The following is a 12,429-nucleotide window of genomic DNA, read 5'->3' on the forward strand; positions in this document are numbered from 1 at the left end:
TTCAGGAGCCCCAGGGACTGGGTGAAACAGAGACACCAGTCCTTAAGTGTGCACACAGAATCCCACAAGCTCCAGGGTCCAGGGCAAAAGCAAGTAATTTGACAGGAGCCTGGGTCAGACCTACCTGCTGGTTTTGGAGTGTCTCCTGGAAGGGGTGGAGGGAACTGTGGCTCACCTTAGGGACAGAGACACGGGCAGTAGCCATTCTTGGGAGCTACTTCTATCATGTGGATGTTGGTGCTGGTTGGGGTGCTGCTTGATGCAGGTGGCGCCTTTTTGAAATCTCCCTCCAGCTCATTAGCCCAACAGCCTGCAGGTGCTGAGATGCCTCAGGCCAAGCAAATGGGGGAAAGGGGAGACAGCCCCAGCCATCAGCAGACAGGCTGCCTAAAGATCTCCTGAGCACACAGCCGTCTCTGAACACAGCTCAGTCCAACAGAAGGCCCAGGACCTAGCTCCAGCCACCGGAGGAACCAGTCCCAGAATCCGCTGGTCCCTGGCCCAGCTCTCAGGAAGCTGGCATTAGCCTCTAGACTAGCCTCATCCACCAAGTGGCAGACACAGATAACAGAAAACCACAATCCTGCAGTGGATTCTGTGGACCTAGCCTAAAGCTGGCCAGACCTTGCCCTGGGAGGTGGGCTCCTGTCGTGCCCACCAGCAGGCCAATACACTTACTTTATGACCCCAAGAGACAAAGTAGGTTTGGAACCATCTCTTTGTCCTCTTCTACCCTTGTCCCCAAGTCATCACTTCCTTCCCGGGGATGGGATGAGGCTCAGGAGTGGAGCAACACATCTACTGTATATTCCCTGGTTAAAATATATATATATGTGGATTGAAAGGTTAATGTAGGTCTGATAACATCTGATGATTTTTCACTGTTGCATAAATGTTTCCATCTTTATCTTATGACCATTTCATGTCAAAAATGTTCACAGGGACAAATTGTAGCATATACATATAATGGAATGTTATACAGATATATAAAGGAATGAAGCACCAACACATATTATAATATACATGAGCCTCAAAAACATTATGTAAGTGAAAAAAATCAGAGGCAAAAGATCACATACTGCATGATTCCATTTATATGACTGGAATTTACTGAGATAGGCAAATCCATAGAGACAGCATGCAGATTGGTGGTTGCCAGGGGCTGAGGAGAGGAGAATGAAGTTCACTGCTTATGGGTAAAGGGTTTTACTGTGGAGAACCAGAAATATTTTGGAGCTAGATAGAGGTGGTGGTTGCACAACGCTGTGCATGTACTACATGCTACCACATTGATGACTTCAAAATGGTTAATTTTGCCATGTGAATTTAATTTCAATTTTTAAAATGTCCACAGGGTCTAAACGTCATGTTTTGATCTCACTGTGATCAGGGTCCAAAGTACCTTGGCAAGCCCTGCTCCATCAGTGAGAGAGGGGTGGACTGGCCTTGCTGCCAGGGCTCCGGGCCCTGGTCCACATGTGTTTGTGCATCCCCACCCCCACCCCCACCCCCCGCCCCCCGAGTTGTGGTCACAGCACTGCCCCCTGCAGTGTGGGTTTCAGTGTTCCACCTGAGCCTCAGTTTCCTGCTGTGCCTAGAATGCCTCTACAGCATATAATTCCTGTTTAATTCTTCCCAGTTTCCTCCCTGGGAGCTGGATCCTACACTCGGGACTCCAGCTGCTGAATGAAATCCTGCCACCATTGGACTGCTCCCCTGCAACCATGCCACCACCAGCCTCCCAGCAAGCCCTGGCATCTGGAGTCCACCTGTTGGGTGGTAGTCTTGGAGTATCTAGGTTTTCCTGAACCAAACACATACTGCCTTTTAACCATAGCTTTGGTCTCTAACTGTTCTCCCAACAACCAACACTTCCACTGGTCTGGGGTTTCCCACCCCCTTTTCTGTTGATTCTTTGCTTCCAGCCCTGGTTAGCATTGCTGAGGTCCTTCCTAGTCAGCCTCAAGGGAGCATCACTCTGTTTTATGACAAAAGAGCCCGTGGTTCTTCTCAATACCTAATGCCAAAAAACTGTAGGGTAAGCTGCACTTCAGCCACATCAGGTCCTTCTAACCCTGCCAGCTGCCTCTAAATCATACACAGAGTCATCACATGTGGCTTTTATGTTATTTCCTTCCAAGATAAAAAGAGTTGGTGAAGCTGAAGTTACATGAAGTTACAAAGTATTACGAGCTCTGGCTATTTCCTCCTAATACTCATCCTCTCTTCCCACTAACAAGATTCTCTCTTGCCAGGTCCCTGGGTTTGTTTTCCATTTTCTAAATGACATTTAGTTTCTTCACTTGGGAAACAGTATCCGCACCCCACCCCCCACCCCCCGCCCCAACCCGACAGGCAGTTGTCTGCCCCTGGTTTACAGGAGGGACTCTGCCCCTCCAGGCTTCACAGGCCAACTGAGGCAGAAGGCAGGGGTGTGGGGGTCAATGTAGCTTAGTGGTGATTAGTTAACAATAGGACTTTGGAGTTGGTGGAAGAGGGTTAAAAACCCAGCCCCATCACTTAACTGCTTTATTACCCTGAATACAAACTCTCTAAACCTTAGTTTTCCCATCAAGAAAATGGGAATAGTATTATGAAGACCCCACAGGGTTTTTATGAAGATTAAGTAAGATAAGGCATGCAGTGCACCTAGCATAGTTCTCGACATAAAATGTAAGCTACTTACACTATTATTCCCACTAATTGACGCACTGAGCATTGCTATACACCTCTTCACATCCTCTCATCCCGACTCTGACTCCACTGTTGCAGTGAGCAGCTCTGTCCCTGTCATTGGATGGTACACACTTGTCCGTGTGGTGTACCTCTTGCTTCCCGTCCCAGAGCTTCTCTGATGCTGCAGTGCATGTTCAGAATCTGATGAATATTCACATAAGTGCAGCCCAGAATCGCAGGGCATTAATACTTGAGGGGCTACCCTTGATGAGTGGAGGATAATGACTTTCCCGTTCATTCCAGGGCACACAGTTCTGAGATACATGTCACAAGGCTTTTCACAAAGTCCTAGAGGATCAAGTATCACTGCCTACAGTGATGGCCAGGTTAGCAACACTTGATCAAATAAACCTACAACCCTCTGCCCCTCTTCTTCCCCAGAATCACTTCCCAAATAAACTGCCTGAACACAAGGCTCTGTCCCAGCTGGGCTTTTAGGAGAACCCAGGCCAGGAATCAGCAGTTATTGCTTGCGTTCCTAGCACTGGGGTATACATTAGAGCAGGGATCAGTACACTTTTTTCTAGAAGGCTCCTTTTAAAAATTATTTTAGCCTTTGTAGGCTATAAGGTCTCTATTGCAACTTCTTGATTCAGCTGCTGTAGGATGAAAGTGGCCCTAAACAATACATAAATGAATGAACCTGGTTGTGCTCCAATAAGACTTCCTTTATAAAAACAGGCAGTGGGCCACATATGGCCCATAGACTGTGGTTTGCCAACTCCTGTACTAGGGCCACAAAGATGAGTAAAACTGACCGCCCCCTCTATGAAACTCACAGCCTTGGGTGAGAGGAGGAACACCTAGAAATGGTCTGCAAAGCTGTCTGGAAACGTCACTAGGCACCTTGGACCCCATGCTAAGGAATTTTGGCTTTGTACTTTGGTGATGGGAACACTGAGGATGTTCTCAGATCTTATAGCAGCTGCATCTTGGAACAGGTTATCTCACTGGGAAGCAATGAAGTGCTTGTCTTTCACATTTCTGTGAAACCCTGTCCGGCCAGAGGGCTGTCTCCTTTGTGTTCCTCCAGCAACCTAAGTGATACTTCCATGAGCAAACTTTCCATCAGACAGCTAAGTTCCCTTATCTCATACCCTTGAGACCAGACACGTCTCAGAATTCAGAATAATTTTGGATTTCAGAAAGATAGTATTTTTCATATATTTTGTAACATCCTCATCAGGGTCTGGGGCAGCAACAAGTACATTAATATTTACACTGAAAAGCTATAAGTAACTTGAAGTCAGCTCAAGGCAGGCTTGGGCCTTAAAAGAGTTAAGAAAACATCTTCCTATTTTAGAACTTTTTGGATTTCAGAAATGCAGATGAAGGACTATGGACTTGATATGTGTTTCACCCCTGACTGTGACACCCTCAGAGATAGCCTCTGTGTCCTCATCCACTGCATGCAGGAGGTGCTCAATAAATGTTAGAGAGTGAGCAGAGAAGAATGGAAGAACAGTGTTCATGGAGGGATTCAGGGGAAGAAGAGGCTCGTCAGGGACTCTGGTAAGGGACAGAGGGAGACTTTAGTGCTCTTGGGATTCTGGACTTGATCTGGAAGATAATAGAGGGCCCCCTTCAAGTTTGATACGTAAGTGGTGTTGCTCAGCTGTGTATGAGGACAGCAATTCTTATGCCAGTGTGAGGAAGGTCACAGGGAGGAGCTAGGGGAACAGTACAAGGTTCCTGCAATAGTGAGACAAAAAGTGTCTGTGAATAAGGCAGTGAATAAGGCTAGTGAGGGAAAGAAGAGACAGACCTCACAGATGATGATGTTGGAGAGGAGGCTGCAGTTGAACTCGATCTATCTGAGATGGTAGAGTGCAGTACTCAGATCGTAGATGCTTCTGTTTAAATTCCAGCTCTGTCACTTACCCTGTGACCTTGAGCAAGTTACTTAACCTCTCGGTACCTTGGCGTCCTCCTTAGTATCCAGTTCATGGGGTTGCTCTGAGGATTAAATAAGTATTTGTAATGTACCCAGAGCAGGGCTTGATGCTGGGCTGTTATTACTGTCTATCACCAATCATTGTTTTATGAAGTTGAACTCCCCAAATGGTTTACCAAGTGACTGTCTCCTTCAGAGTAAGGCAACCCACATTTCAGACCCTCCCAGGAGGTGACAAGTGAGTGTCATAAATCTAGTAATAAAGCTATGGAAAGAGAGGATCACTTTAAGGGACAAAACTTTTATCAGACTTAAGGGCATAGGACTTCCCTCTGATGGGATCTGTAAACATCTATTCTATTCACAAAGGCTTTTTCTTTCAGTCACTACTTTGCTATCACAGTTTGCAGCACTGTAGCATGCCAGGGAAGCTAAGTGCTGGTCATTCATTTGCAGGGAGAAAGCTAGTAAGAAGATTGCCTGGAAAGCCTGTAATTTAGAAATGTTCAAATCTTTGCATCCAAATAGAAAAGAAAAGGTGTTAGGTTTGTGCCAAAAGGAAAGTCATAATTGCTCTGTGCTTCCCTTCCCAGCCCTCCTGGGCAACGGAACATAATCAGCTAAGTGGGCTTCAGAACTGTCATCTACAGAGACTGAGCAGACTGTGCCACTTCACACTACTGAGCCGCCTTCTCCCAGGAATATTACCCAAACAGAGTAACGCAAACACCCATTTTTCCAAGTGAGGGCTCTGCAACAAAGTTAGCATCTCCTCTTTCATATTTCCTGAATTTTGCTGCCAGATTTAAGCATCCTTACTAACTTTTTTAGTGAACTTTCCTTCCATCATGTCAGTCCAGAGCTTAATACCCATTAATGGCTCCCTTAACTTCCCTGGTAGCTCAGACGGTAAAGCATCTGCCTACAATGCGGGAGACCTAGGTTCAAACCCTGGGTTGGGAAGATCCCCTGGAGAAGGAAATGGCAACCCACTCCAGTATTCATGCCTGGAAAATCCCACGGACCAAAGAGCCTGGTGGGCTATAGTCGCAAAGAGTCGGACACGACTGAGCAACCTCACTTTGCTTCATACTTCGCTTCACTAATGGCTCCTTTATTCCTCTTGAATCAAGATCAAGCTCTTCATCTTGATACTGAAGAACTTCTATGATTTAGCAATGGATCTTGGCCCCCAAAGATCTTCTAATTTCACCAAGTCTGTCTGTTTACTGTCATCCAGAACTACCACATTTATTCTCACCTCCAACTTCTCACAGAAGTTGTCTCCCCTTCACTTGGAATGACCTCTTCCCTTCAGTCCATTTATCTAAACCCTACTACTTTCTTCAAAATATCAACTAACCTTTCTAAGGACTTCTGGTGCTCCCATTATTACATTCTTCATGCATCTAATTTCTGACTAACCATGTTTAATTTGTCCCCAGTTCATGTCTGTCTTAGATTCACTAACTTGTGCATACATATTTTTATTTATACCACAACTAGATTTCAGCAAAGTGTCTTGAAAGTCAGGAGCCTTGTTCTACTCTGAGACTTTCTCAGTGCTGGTCAACTTGGGGTACATGGTATATGGACATTGGGTACTGATTGGCTGACTGGTTTTCCCAACACCACTTTCCACATGAAAAAGAAGGAAACTTTCTCAGCTAGACAACTTGGATGTTTCTCAACTTGAGTCAAAGCATCAGTTTGAAACCTGTACTTCCTATTATACTAAAAGGGAACTATAATAGTATTCCCATTAAAATCAGGAATAATCATGAATGCCAGTATTTAATACTATACTAGAGGTGACAGATAATAAACTAAAACATGAAAAAGGAACAAAGGTATATTTATTATTTCCCAAAAGAATGAAAAAAGAAGCCATTAGAACTATCAAGAGAGTTCAGCACTGTCTAAACTCAGACTCAAGGTACAAAAATCAATAGCTTCCTTAGACATAAGCAATCAATGATGAGAAAGTTTAATAGGAAAAAAGAGCCCATTTGCAAAAGCAATAAAACCATAAAATATCTATGCCTGGAGGGAGGAAGCCTCACAAGAATGTGCAATCTAAATGAAGAAAAATTATATTACTTTCCTGAAGGACATAAAAGACCTGAATAGGAGATATTCCATATTTCTTACTGGGAAAACATTGTAAGGATGCTATATATGGAAACGTATTGTAGGGTTTGCAATACCATTCCAAATCCCAATATAAGTTTCTATTAAACACAATAAACTCATTCTACAATTTGTCTGGAATTATGAATCTGCTTGAATAGCCATGAACATTTTGAAACAGAAGATTAATGAGCAATGACTTGCTATCAAAACATCAAGTAAAATTGTGCTATGAAATGGTATGGGTTTTGTTCAGGAATAGATAAAAAGATCAACAGAACAGAACAGATCTGCATAAAAATTTCATATTTGATAAAGTAGCACTTCAAACAATTGAGGGAAGGACAAACTATTTGGCAAACGAATGTGCAACAATGACCACGCCATTTTGAGAAAAATAAGCAGACTTTGATTTCTCATCTGTGCTGGACAGCTCTGGTCTGTCCCTCCAGCCACCTTCTGCATCCTTCCACACCCTGATCTTTGCGGGAGAGGAGAATCTGTGTGGAATCTAGCAATGGGCTCTGTTGTCTTCATAGTTGAAGCCAAGGTCAAAAGGGAAAACTGACAGGGAATCAAGGTCGGGATCCCTGTGGGGTCACCTCAGGCTAGTAGCTTCCCTTATTCAAAGGTTTCAGCTCCTAGGAGGTGGTGGTCTTTTCTGTTTATCCTCTGTGTCCACCCTTATCCCTTTAGGCCTGGGTGCTAAGGGCTCCTCCCGCTTCTTTTTGGCCACACCATCGGCTTCCTTGGTGGTTCAGATGGTAAAGAATCTGCCTGCAATGCAGGAGACCCAGGTTTTATCCCTGGGTCAGGAGATCTCCTGGAGAAGGTAATGGCAACCCACTCCAGTATTCTTGCCTGGAGAATTCCATGGACAGAGGAGCTTGGCAGGCTACAGTTCATGGGGTCAGAAAGATTTGGACATGACTGAGCAACTAACACTTTCATCATAAATGGACCCCTGAGTCAACTGACCTTTTGGCACTTCTGCTGAGTCGGCCATTTATCTTCTGTTGAGGCCTACTGATGCCGTATTATTCACAAAAGTAAATTCCAAGAAGATTAAAGACCTAAATTTATTTTTAAACCTATAAAAATATTAATAATATGGGGATATATTTATAACCTTGGCTGTGTAGGAAGATTATTTTTAGACAGGATACAAATCAAAATTCATAAGTGAAAGAATAGATATATTTGATTAAAATCAAAATTTCAAATTTCTGGATGATGAAAGCAAAGTTAATTATGATGATGAAAGCAAAGAAAGGTAGAGAGAAATATCTGAAATTTGTAACAAATTGTTATTATCTGTACTGTATAAGGATCAATTTTAAACATAAATGTATAAAATTATATATTTATAGACTTTATATAACATTTATATACATTTTATATAAAATATGTAATATAAAATATATTTTATACATAATATACAAATTTGTATACAAAATATATTTGTATACAAAATATACAAATATATTTTATATATAAATATACAGAAATATATGTGCTGTGTGCTTAGTTGTTTAGTCATGTCCGACTCTTTGCAAATCCATGGACTGCAGCCTGCCAGGTTCCTCTGTCCTTGGGGATTCTCCAGGCAAGAATACTGGAATCAGTTGGCATGCCCTCCTCCAGGGGATCTTCCCAACCCAGAGATCAAACCCAGGTCTCCCACATTGCAGGTGATTCTTTAGCAACTGAGCCACCAGATATATATATATAAACATCAATTCTAAAAAGAAACTATCAGAAAAGTGGACAAGGATGTGAATGGCCATTTGCAGAAAAGAGAAGTGGCATAAATATTTGAAAAGACTCTAATATTACTAGTAATTGGGAAAATAAAAATTACCACAAAATGTCACTTTAAACTATCAGATTGGCAGAACTTTAAAGAATGATAAACATCAAGAGTTGTTAAGCAAGTAAGGAAACAACTTCTCTTGTTCACAGTCAGGGAGAGTGTTTAAGTTGGCAAGCTTTTTAGAAGAAAATCTGGCAGTGTCTATTAAAATTATAAATGTGTATCCCTTATGATTCTACTTCTTGGCAGCTACCATGGACAAAAACTTGCATGTTTGCTCAAGCAGGCATATATAAGGATGTTTATTATAGCATTATTTGTAATTGTAAAAAACTGGAAACAATCTAAATGTCCATCAACTATGGAATAATTAACACATTTTCACAGTAGATTATACGCAACAGTTTAAAAAGAGAGATAAACCCATATGTTCTGACCTGGAAATATCTCTAATACATTTTATTTAGTTAAAATTCATTCAAGTTCAGGACATCATGCAGACCATGATGCCATTTATATAAAGGGTACTTATATGTTTATTTATATATTAATACATATAAATGCACACATTAAAGTCTAACAAATACACACCAAATTGATATCTATTGCTACTTTTGGGTAGAAGTCTGTGGGATTTATCAGGAGAAATGTCAGGGATTTTTCACTTTTTCTGTATTCTCTATTTTTCTGTATTTCACTATTTTCTATACCGTGTGAGATTTTTCAATGTGAATGTATTTGCATCTCACCTATAAAATCATTATTTCTTTAGTGAGTAGTAATTGTAGGTTATATTTAATTCCTTCAGAAAAAGATGAAAGGAAGAACATGGGGCTTTAGCATTAAATGGACGTGCACCTTCAAGAAACTGCCTAATTCACTGGGACTTGTGACCTCCTGCATGAAAAGGGGAAGTCTGTTGTGAAAATCAAGTTAGACAAAAACTGCTAGATGTGTAGCTGAGTTCACAGTAGACAGAAAGTATTGGTTGCCCCTTTCTCTCTCCTCCACTGGCCTCTGAGAACCTTGAGGGCCAAGATCTTAACCTCAGTTGCCTGTATAATATTGACTCCTGTGCAAACAGAAGTTCAGTGACATTTACTGCAAGAACGAGTGACTGAACAAGCCACATTTGTTCAATGTTAATTTACAGACATATGTTCACATATGCTCATTTTTAATGTAAACAAGGAGATGTCTTTCTGGCTTCCAACAGGAAGATCAAATACTTCTGGTTTGTGAGAACAATAAATCAAAGAAAACCAGACATCTATGCCAAAGGGATAGAGTTTTAGAGAAAGTGAAAGTGAAAGTCGCTCAGTCATGTCTGACTCTTTGCAATTCCATGGACTAGACAGTCCATGCATGGAATTCTCTAGACCATAATACTGGAGTGGGTAGCCTTTCCCTTCTCCAGGGGATCTTCCCAACCCAGGGATGAAACCCAGGTCTCCCACATTGCAGGCAGATTCTTTACCAGCTGAGCCACCAGGGAAGCCCAAGAATACTGGAGTGGGGAGCCTATCCCTTCTCCAGTGGATCTTCCCGACCCAGAAATCGTACCGGGGTCTCCTGCATTGCAGGCAGATTCTTTACCAGCAAAGCTACCAGGGAAGCCCCTTGAGCAAGAAGACTCAGCAGATAGATCTAATGTTGGAGAGCCCCAGTCTCCATGGAGTCATAGGGCTGCCATGGACAGGGGTATGGGTACAGGAAAGCCAGGTTGAGAACGCGGCCGAATGAATACACTAATGGACAAAGGCCAGGCTGTATATAACAACGACAAAAGAACTCTGACCCCCAGCCTCTGCAGCAAGTGGTCTAGGAAGCCAAACCACAACCTCTGCAGCCATTAGTCCAGCATGGTTAGGACTTGGGCAATGATGCCAACTCTCGAATTCTTGCCCCCACTGCCTCCTCTATTTCCAGCTCAGGACCAGTCAGAGAAAGCCAAACATGTTCTCCAAACCAGCCACATCAGATGCTTCATTTCTAGTTAGCCCGCTCTTGACTTCCCCACGCCAAATATCTCCAGTCAGAAAGTACCTAAATCTTTTCTGTTTTTTTTTTTTTTTTTCACTATAAAGCTTTCCCACTCCTCACTTGTCTTTGAGTTGGCCAAATTCTAGTGATGGCAGCTGACTTCCCTTGCTATCGAGCAACCTCTGAATAAATAGCTTCTGTTCTCATTTCAGTGGTCTTCATTTATTTCTACAAGGTCTACAAGGCCTTCTCCCACATTGCAGCTAGATACTAGATACACATTATATATGGAGTTTATACTTATATATAAAATCACCAATGTAGATTAATGATAAAAGTCAAATTTCTCAAGGAATGTGAGAAAAGATGCTCAGCTAGCATTAAACTAAAGAAAACAATGATATCCATACAGATGGTAGCAAAGCCAGGCCAAATCCAGGGCTGAGTCTGGACAATGGACAGAGGCTCCAGATATCTCTGTGGGTTTTTTTTTTTTCCCCCTCCATAGGTCAGGCACAGTTGGATCAAGAAACTTCAATGACTAGAGAGCCTAGGTGAAATGCCTCCTTATCAGTCTCTTCTCAGGACTGGGCTGGACTTGTAAGTCTTCAGAAATGTTCTCCTGCTAGAGGTTCAAACAAGTGAACCAAATACAAACATAATGCCTTTGGGGATCTAAAGAAGTGGAAGATGGTTGGGAAGTTCCCAGCCCCTAACTCCAGGAAAAAATGTTTCTTAGATGCTGGCATTGGAGCCTTGCCCATCTGCCCATGACTATTGGCCTTCTGAAATTCTAAACTCCCCAGCATCACTCTATATGGCCTTTAAATGTATCTAAAATATGGTATTTAAAATAGTTGATAACTGTTTTTCTCAAACTGCTGAATGTTAATAGATGTCTCAGCAAAAAAGGAACTTTGCAGTCAAGTTTAGGAAATGTTGGGTGAAACCAAGTTAAACAGACTTCTTTTTGGCAGGACTTTGCAAAACCTTCAATATATTAATATATGTTGTGAATCGGCAAGAAGGGGATATATAGCATACAGAATTCTCCAAACTTATTTAACCATAGAAATTGATTTCCTGCCCACCTGTTTACATGTCCCTGAACATCATTCTATGACATATAATTTTGGAAACACAGGTTTGAAATGATATCTGCCTTTCAGAGGAAAGCCATTGACTGGCTAATACTTCTCATCACCTATTGTGGCTCGCCTAAAGGAGGATCAAGAGGCCCCAGAGAAGTGGTGCAAGAGGGTATTTTTGATGGGAGAAGGAAGAAGATGGAATTTTGAAGCTGAGCCTTGGGCCAATGGAGGTTATATTCAGGTCTCAGTCCACTTAGCACAGTTTAAGAATATAGAGCATTAAATTCAAGATGTGCGAAGCCAAAAATTATCCTCAGCAGGGTTGTAATTTTTCTTAATCAGACGTAGGATCATTATCTCCAGGAAGATAGTGATCAGAAGATCACGGTAGGACAGGAGCAAGGAGATTCAGGTAATTGATACTTTTTATAGCACTTTAGGAAAGATGGCCCATAGTCCCATTTTAGAGTCAAGATAATGGAGGGCAGAGAGATGATACAACTTGTCTGAGGCTCCAGAAAAGCCACTTTTCCTTCTGCAACCACACCATGAGCCACAAGGGAAGGGGAATGAAGAGTTCTGAGGAATCCATGGTCACTTACTTTAGAATTACACAGCCAGTTCCTGCAGGTGGCGCTATCCAGAACACCTGAATCCGCGTCCGCCTCCGTGGGGTGCTTTCTGTGACCGCAACGGGGCAATTACTCATAAACTGTGTTTCTTCTTCATCTATGATCTGTGGAGAACCGGTGGAAAATAAACACGTTAAAAGGCAATGTCAC

At 42.3% G+C, this 12,429-nt stretch overlaps 1 protein-coding gene across 1 annotated transcript in view; it reads right to left on the bottom strand.

Moving 5' to 3' along the window:
* SPON1 (spondin 1) overlaps positions 1 to 12,429 on the bottom strand; it is a 301,416-nt gene that overhangs the window by 197,289 nt on the left and 91,698 nt on the right. The window contains exon 3 of the mRNA XM_061147291.1: positions 12,250 to 12,383. Coding sequence (XP_061003274.1) covers positions 12,250 to 12,383 — 134 coding nt within the window. The remainder of the gene's footprint in view (positions 1 to 12,249; positions 12,384 to 12,429) is intronic.

Source organism: Dama dama, chromosome 1 (genome assembly GCF_033118175.1).
Source record: "Dama dama isolate Ldn47 chromosome 1, ASM3311817v1, whole genome shotgun sequence".
NCBI lineage: Eukaryota > Metazoa > Chordata > Mammalia > Artiodactyla > Cervidae > Dama > Dama dama.